We start from the raw sequence: 7,858 nt of genomic DNA on the forward strand, positions 1-7,858 counted from the left end.
GTCATACTAACCTCTCAGTTTACTAGTTGTTACAACTGATATGTCAAAATATACGTCTGATCATTATTTGATACGTTTTGGGAAAGTAAGAATGTTATAATTCTCTATAAGTATATGCAGAATGTAACTTTGTGACTTGAAATAATGTTTATAGTTTTGGGGGGTGGGGGTGGGGGGAAGAGAAGGGGTGGGGGAAGAAAACAAGTGTAACTTCAAGACACACAGTTGGAAATGACTATTTCCTTTATTTAGCACCAGGTCAAAGTAGGGTTGTCACTGTATTTACAGCTTCTGCAAATATATCCACACATATCTGAACAATGTATGTCATGTAGGTGGTAAGCCCTATCTTAACCTTTTAATTTGGCTCCATTCTTTCCCTCTTCTTCATGTGGATTGTACTAATACTTTAAAACTTTAGCCTCCCAGAGAAATGCTTTGCAGCATAACTTAGTGTTCCAGCCAGCTGAGATCTTGTTGAGATGGATTTCCTTCTTTTTCCTCTTAGGGCACTCTTTGCCTGGGGGTGATTCTTGTTTTATTCTTCAGCTCTTCTCACAGAATCACAGAATCATTAGGGTTGGAAGTGACCTCTAGAGAACATTTAGTCCAACCCCCCTGTCAAGGCCAGGGCCACCTAGAGCAGGTTACACAGGGACACGTCCAGGTGGGTTTTGAATATCTCCAGAGAGGAGCACTGATCTTCTGCTGTAAGGATGTCAGTGGGGCAGGGATGAGGGGCTTGATAGAACACGAATATATGACTCTTGGACAAGGACATGCAGTCAGAAAAATTATCTTGAATCCAATCATGTTTGCATCAGTGGAAACTGGTTTACCTTTAACATTGTAAATGGAGAGAGATGGTTGTAGGTGACAGATAAATGAGGTCAGAGAACTTCAGCAGTTCAGTGCACTGACATCCAAAATGTGGAGGGCAGAGCTTCTATGCAGGCAAACTGATTTACATCTGGAGGAGTACCTCAACTTTGTCTTTAAATGTAAGCCTTTCCTTCTGGATTTGCAGGCATTGGAGCCTTTTTTAAATTTTTTTTTTTTAATTTTTTTAACATCTTTGCAGATGCAGCAGATCAGATTTGTGTCCTGTAATGTCCGAGCTGAAGTTTGGCTTGGGCAGTGCATAACTGAGGATTTTGTATGGATACTTCTGTGCAAAATGTAAACTCAGCTTGTGGCTGAGACCTGGATTTGATAGCTTTGGTGGTTCATGCTTGAGTTCCTATGCCTAATTCCTAATCTGGCCTTTGTCTGTTAATGTTTTTCAGCCATGAATGGCCTAGCAGTGTGGATAGCTCTCTGCCATTTTTCTCTCAGTTACACGCTAGCTGTTTAAAGACCCTTTCAGCCAGTCTTCTGTTGTGCCTTCCTGTACTTTAGGGATGTGAAGATAGTAATGGGAAGGAGGGGATGAAGAAGATAAAGCTTCTATGCATTTTCTTCCACTTTCCCTCAGTATGGCCTGCATGCGGGTGGTGAACTCATAGTGCCTTCTGTGGCAGAGTTAGGCTCCCTCTGCACTAGAGTATTTGTTAATGCTATGTGTAATACTGTGTTGGCGCAGGGCAGGCACCACAAGGACCCATGCTGGCTTCATGCTCACATCAGTCTCTACCTCTCAGCAGTGGTCTCTGTGCTGCATTCAGGCAAAGCATACCAAAAGTGCTGTTTGGGTGGCTGGCATGTGCCATTTTCCCCTGCAGCCATTGACCACATTTCATGAGCTCCTGCCTTCTCTCTCATGAGTCAGGAGTGTCACTGCGTGTTTGTTGAAGTGCCTTGTGAGCCAAAACTTGCTGCTGTTACAAAACCTACAGCAGGGCTAGTTCTGCCAATGTCAGTGATATCAGTTGTTAGCATCTGAAGAGATGACGTGTATTTTGTTTTCCCTACTCAAATACCAGTAGCTGCCAGAAGCAGGATGTGTGGGACACTGTGGTCCAGAAGGCTGTCCTGCATTGCAAACTGCACATCTGTGCCTGCCTTTTGTTCTTGAACTATGTTATTTCCATTGTACTAATGTCACCCATTGGTTAGCATGTCACAACCTAGTTGCTATGAACCGGAGGGAAGAGCAAGAAATAATTGTATGGAAAGGAAGAGAACCTCTGACAGCTGTGGTCCTCAGGTGTTAACTCTATTTTGCAAATAACACTGCAATAAGAGAAGATCAAAGTTCACTGTGCAAATATTTTGTGTTTTCTTTATTGTATTATCTGGGTGCAAATTCAGGCTGATATTTCTTCAAACACAGCAAGGCAGGCAATGTAAAAAGTTGTAAAACTGTTACCCATTCATATTTATCACATGTTGGAGTAACCAAAATTAAACAAAGCTAAACAGCTCACTGTGAAAGTCAACACAGCTGCCATTTTTTGCATAGCTGTAAGTATCAAGTGGGAAATGCAAAGAATTCCTATATAGTGAATAGTTCAGAGCAAGGTTAGTAACAATTTGCCTTTAATTTAGTGCATTAACAGATTGTTGTCCATGATATTTGATGGTTCTGGGTCTAAACAGAGCCTTTTGTCTTGAGTGAAGCTTTCATCAGTGAGAAGGGCCATGTTGAACCAGCTGCTTGTGTAACCAGGCAAGAAATTAATTTGACTGAAAATTATGCCATTCCTTTTCATTGTGAGCAAATGTGGGTGTTTCAGTGTAGTTACTTGGTTGCTTATTCATGCACAGGAGTAAGTTCAGGAGCCTGTGGAAATGCATCCATTTCACATATTTTTAATTTCCCAACCTTTCATACAGACTTAGTGGTTGAGCCAAATAGCTAAAAATCCTCAGGGGTTTAAAGGATTAGATGAGAACAATAGTTAAGGTGCAGGTCCTGCAAAATATGACAGGAGGCAGATGCTGAAGGACCTGCTTAGTGAACTACAGCTTCCCCTGTTACGGGTATAAATATAACGGTGACTGGTGGACTGGTAGAGATTTTATAGCTGTAAATGGAGACCTAGTGGTGGCTGGCCTGAAGGTTTGCCACTGGGCAGTTTGGTGAAGCCAGTGGGAAGGTGTTTTCTTGCTAAGGGTGGCAAATTTGTTTCCAGGTTACAAGGTCAGCACTAGTTTCCATTCCCCCCTTAGCTGGACTCTTGTTCCTGCTGGTTCCTGTAAGTAACCTATTCCTTCATGTTTATCTGTTTGTCTCAGGTACTGGAAGGTTCAGGCCTGAGGTTTTCCTGCCCTCTCCATAGCCACTGCCTGGTGCTGCCCTGAGAAGAAGCAGCAGCAGGAAGGCAGACACCACCCTGAGGAGAAGCAGGAGGAAGTCAGCAGCTGCTCCGTGGCTGTGAGACTTGTCTTGTGTGAGACTTGACCTGAGTCTTGTCACAGGGTGAGAGCTGCTGTGCTGCCCTGTGCCAGCCACCATGGAGACCCTGTCCCAGGACTCTCTGCTGGAGTGCCAGATTTGCTTCAACTACTACAGCCCGCGCCGGCGGCCCAAGCTGCTGGACTGCAAGCACACGTGCTGCTCGGTGTGCCTGCAGCAGATGAGGACCAGCCAGAAGGACCTGCGTTGCCCCTGGTGCCGTGGGATCACCAAGCTGCCACCGGGGTACTCTGTGTCGCAGCTGCCTGATGACCCCGAGGTGATCGCCGTCATTGCAATCCCCCACGCCTCCGAGCACACCCCCGTCTTCATCAAACTCCCCAGCAATGGGTGCTACATGCTGCCCTTGCCTCTCTCCAAAGAGAGGGCGCTACTGCCTGGAGACATCGGCTGCCGCCTCCTGCCTGGCAGCCAGCAGAAATCTCTGGCGGTGGTGACAATCCCACCGGAGCAGCAGCCACTACAGGGTGGCCTTCCCGCTGAGGCGGGAACAGAGGAGCCGGACCGGAGAGGCGTTGTGAAAAGCTCCACCTGGTCGGGGGTTTGCACTGTGATCCTGGTGGCCTGCGTCCTAGTCTTTCTCCTGGGCATCGTCCTCCACAACATGTCGTGCATTTCCAAGCGCTTCACAGTGATCTCCTGCGGCTGAGGCGGGCAGGGGTGTGTGTTCCCTGGGGGTTGGGTCGGTGGTGGTGGTGGTGGTGGTGATATGGAGTGAGACAATTCAGCGCAGCTTTGCCCAATGACTGCAGAATCGGGGCAGCAGTGTGCCAGCCCAGCCACAGCCCCTGTCAGTGTGGCATCAGGCCTGTCGGCAGCGTGCGGAGAAAATCACGTCTCGTGTCTGGCAGCAGCGGCACTGAGGAGGGCTGCATGCATCACCATAATCATTTATCAAAGGGACTGCAAAGTACAGTGATTTTTTTTTTTTTAATTATGTTACGAGATTAAAGACATCTATGTAGCTGGTTATACTGTAAAGTACATGGAATGAGCTCTACTCTAAACACAGTAGATTAAATCAAAACTGCTCCATGTAGAATTAAAAGAGAATTGGTGCGTGACTCTGTACAAGGTGTTCAATACCAGTCCACACATGCATTATTTTTTAATGGGGGGAGGGAATGAGACTTGTAAAACCAAGAAGTCACTTAGCTGGTAAAGCATTTTGTATGTTTTAAACTGCACACTAATTAAACCGAGTTAGGGAGTTGTACAATAGTTTTTAAATGGAAATGTTTTGCAAGCAATCATTTTGTTCTGTGGTGTGTGTTTTTTGCCTCTTTTTTTTTTCGCCGATTTTTTTCAGCTCCAGGGAAGTGGCACTTCAAGCATCTTCTATTTGAAGGAGCTATTAGTGAAGAAATGGGTCATAAGAAGTCCTAGGACTTCTCCTGAAAAGTTGTGATAGCAGATTGTTCTGTTTCTCCTTCTAAAGCTTAGGTTTTCCTAATTGTTTTTAAAGCATTCGGATCTATTTTGCCTCCCTCTTTCCTAGGACACGCAACTGTGTACCCATGGATAGTGTGACAGAGCATTTCCCCTAAGGAAGCCTCACCATCCCAACAAGCCAAGGACCTTTATACGCAATTATGTAGTAAGAGGCTCTGACAATAGCCAGGAGGAGTACCCATGTCAACCTAACCCTCTACTGGGTGGGCTCCCCTCCTACATCACTGTAGCTGTCCTGGTGTCAAAGTATCTGGGTGAGCATACTGGAGCCATTTCCCACATTTCAGTGTTATAAATGTTGGTGTTCATAAAGACAGATTTGAAAAAAAAACCCACAGCAATTGTCTCCCTCCACCCATGAGTGTCATGAAACCCCAGTCATTTGCAGTTCACGTCCTGGAAAGAGCCAAATTCCTGAACCTTTGCTGCAGTAGCGCCTTGCTCTAACCAGTCCCGATAGTCTGTAAGTAAAATAGAGCTCAGTGTGAATTTTGGTATTTGGCAAAGCTGAAATTTGTGTGAGATTTAGGGGCATATGACAGACCTTTCATAAGACAGAAAAATTTATGGATTTGAACTGCTGCTTTTTGCAAGTACAAAGTGTAACCTCCCTGAAGCATGACCTCTTGTCGTTTACCTACTGCTCTTTCTAGTAATTAATTAGAGATTGCTCGGTGTCGTATTACAACACTAGAGAATGTAATTTTGAGCATGCGGTGCTCAAATTGCCCCTGTAGACGTCGGTGGTTTCCTGCTTATATCACAAAATCCAGTTGCTGGTTCACAATAAACATTCCTAGCTAGGACTTCTGTCAGGAACATACCTCTATCTTCATGCTGGATTCCTTCCCCTCCCTGTTCCCAAACTACAATTTTCTTCCTTGATTCCTGTCAACTGAAGAACAGCCTATTTGGTGCTTAACTGTTACGGTGTGTGTTGGTTCATGTATGGAGAGGAACCATTGTGCTGATTTTTATCTACTGTCATATGTATGCATAGCACAGCAAAAAAAGAAAAAAAAAAAGGATCCTCAGATAACACATTCAATGCCTTTTCTGTGCAAGGCCCATGTGCAGTATGCCTTGAACTTGGCTTACAAGTATTGTAATTACATGGACACCTCTCCACAGCATGTTTAATTTGGTTGCAGTAGGGAACAACAGGTATTGCAAAATGTGTATTGTGAAAGTGCTAGTCTCATGTTGCTAGTAGGAAGCCAGATTTCTATGACATCCACACTACGCTGTTTATTGTGTAAATGAAAGCCAGTTCACAAAAAAATTCTTGCCTTTCTGAGACTTGAGGAAGTGACCAGATATGGGACTCAACCCTCTACTGCCTTATCCCCTGTAGCAATTGCTAGGAATACCAGGGGGCGTATGGCATAGCTGGAAAATGCTCTGAGAAAAGCACTGATGCATTTCTCATCAGCTTATCCAACTTGCAATGACCATGAGGCAGTCAAAGAGCAGGCCCTGGAGCTACAGTGCTGATACTGTTAACCTCCTTCTGGCTGTACCTGCCTGCCTGAAGCTCTTGAAACCAAGGTTTCTCTTGTGTTGCAAAGAATGGCTGTCTTGAAAAGCACCCCTTCTGTCCCTACATGGGAGGGTGCAGTATGAAAGAGGAATCAGAAATTAGGTTAAAATACTACACTGCATAACACATTATGCAACAGGCAGACCTGGAGTTTATCCGGTATTAATGACATAAGTATTATATTAGGCAGAATACCATCCTGTATTATCACAGTACATTGTTTCATTAATATGAATTTCCTGTACTTTTCTTGCCTGCTGAAATGCATGTTTGACCTAATTTCTGATCCAGACATTTGCCTGCTCACAGCCTTCTGTAAGAGCAATAAGTAAAACCTCAAGATTTTTGCCTGCGTGTGCACGCATGGTGTGTACCTTCATCCCGTTTTATAACTAGGGGTTCCAGAGATGTTTTCGCTCTGGCTTTAGACTGTGACTATCATTTTAAATTTGCAGCTGCCATGTCATGTTGGATCACCTAGCTTTATTGCTGACTTGTGTAGAAGTGAACTAAATAGTTCGTTGTAATGTACAGTGTTAAAATGTTTCTTGAGTATGTCGATAGTCATACTACTTTAAAAATGCAGTGCAGTCTGTCCCATTCCTTGGTCCAGTACCTGACATTTAAAAATGTGATACTGCTACATACACCTCTAACTTACTTTTTTTTTTTACAGCCTTATCTTTGTAATTTTTCTCTGTGGAAAAATGCATTTGGACTTGTATCAAAAGCGTCGTGTTCTGGGCTATGTTGTGTTCTCTGGTGTCCAGTAAGAAATCACTGCCCAGTTCCACGAAAAAAGAAAGAAACTTACTATGACACAGTGCTATTCGAGCAATCAAAATTTATGTTAAAACTTGTGGGTAACTACTCAAGCACCTGCATTTTTAGAGCAAATTATTCTGTATGAATGTGTATTTATTTGCTCGTTTAATGGGAAGGATGTGTGTTGGGGTCTGGCTTAATTTTCTTTTCTAGAGGGCCCCAACTTCCATTTTTGGCTTGTGCTTTGCTGGCAAACAGACTTTAGGGTTCACTCTGTGAAATTTTGTTTAGTGAATTTTAAAAATTCAAAATATGCAATTTTGGTATGTGGTATTTTTTTAGGAAATCTTGTGTTCAGTGATTGTTCATGCTTAACCAAGATGTAAAGGAGACTGGATGTTTTGTAAACATGGAGCAATCATGAGTCCAGAGTTTCATCTTTATTAATGAAGCTCAGTCTGAATAAAACATTAGCGGGAAAAGAATTATATCAAGTGAATTATGGTACCTCTTTTACTTTGCCATTAACTAAAAATGGCAGCATCTTCAAAAGAACACTTGTAAGGCAAAGTGTCAAGTGTGGGTTGTGGTAAATAGTAAAAGGTTGTTCATGTTTTAATCACTTTGGAATACAGAACTGTAGCTGATGACAATTGAGCCACAAAACTTTTGTTCTCTTTTTTCCAGTTTTAAACAGGAGACTTACTTAGAAGTTTTAAGTGAACTTTTCACTCATGGAGGTG

At 43.4% G+C, this 7,858-nt stretch overlaps 1 protein-coding gene across 1 annotated transcript; it reads left to right on the forward strand.

Annotated features, from left to right (window-relative positions):
* Window positions 1-3,367: 3,367 nt before the first annotated feature.
* On the forward strand, window positions 3,368-4,588 carry RNF152 (ring finger protein 152). Its single transcript, XM_057399414.1, has one exon. The coding sequence runs from the start codon at window positions 3,396-3,398 to the stop codon at window positions 4,005-4,007; it is 612 nt and encodes a 203-aa protein (XP_057255397.1). The 5' UTR covers window positions 3,368-3,395; the 3' UTR covers window positions 4,008-4,588.
* The last annotated feature ends 3,270 nt before the right edge of the window (window positions 4,589-7,858 follow it).

The sequence above is a fragment of the Pezoporus wallicus genome, unplaced genomic scaffold (assembly GCF_028554395.1).
Source record: "Pezoporus wallicus isolate ANWC-B61680 ecotype Strahan unplaced genomic scaffold, APGP_CSIRO_Pwel_v1 contig_818, whole genome shotgun sequence".
Lineage (NCBI taxonomy): Eukaryota > Metazoa > Chordata > Aves > Psittaciformes > Psittacidae > Pezoporus > Pezoporus wallicus.

What these genes read in the sequence shown, in the direction of transcription:
- RNF152 (XM_057399414.1), top strand. Translation starts at nt 3,396, where the DNA reads ATGGAGACCCTGTCCCAGGACTCTCTGCTGGAGTGCCAGATTTGCTTC.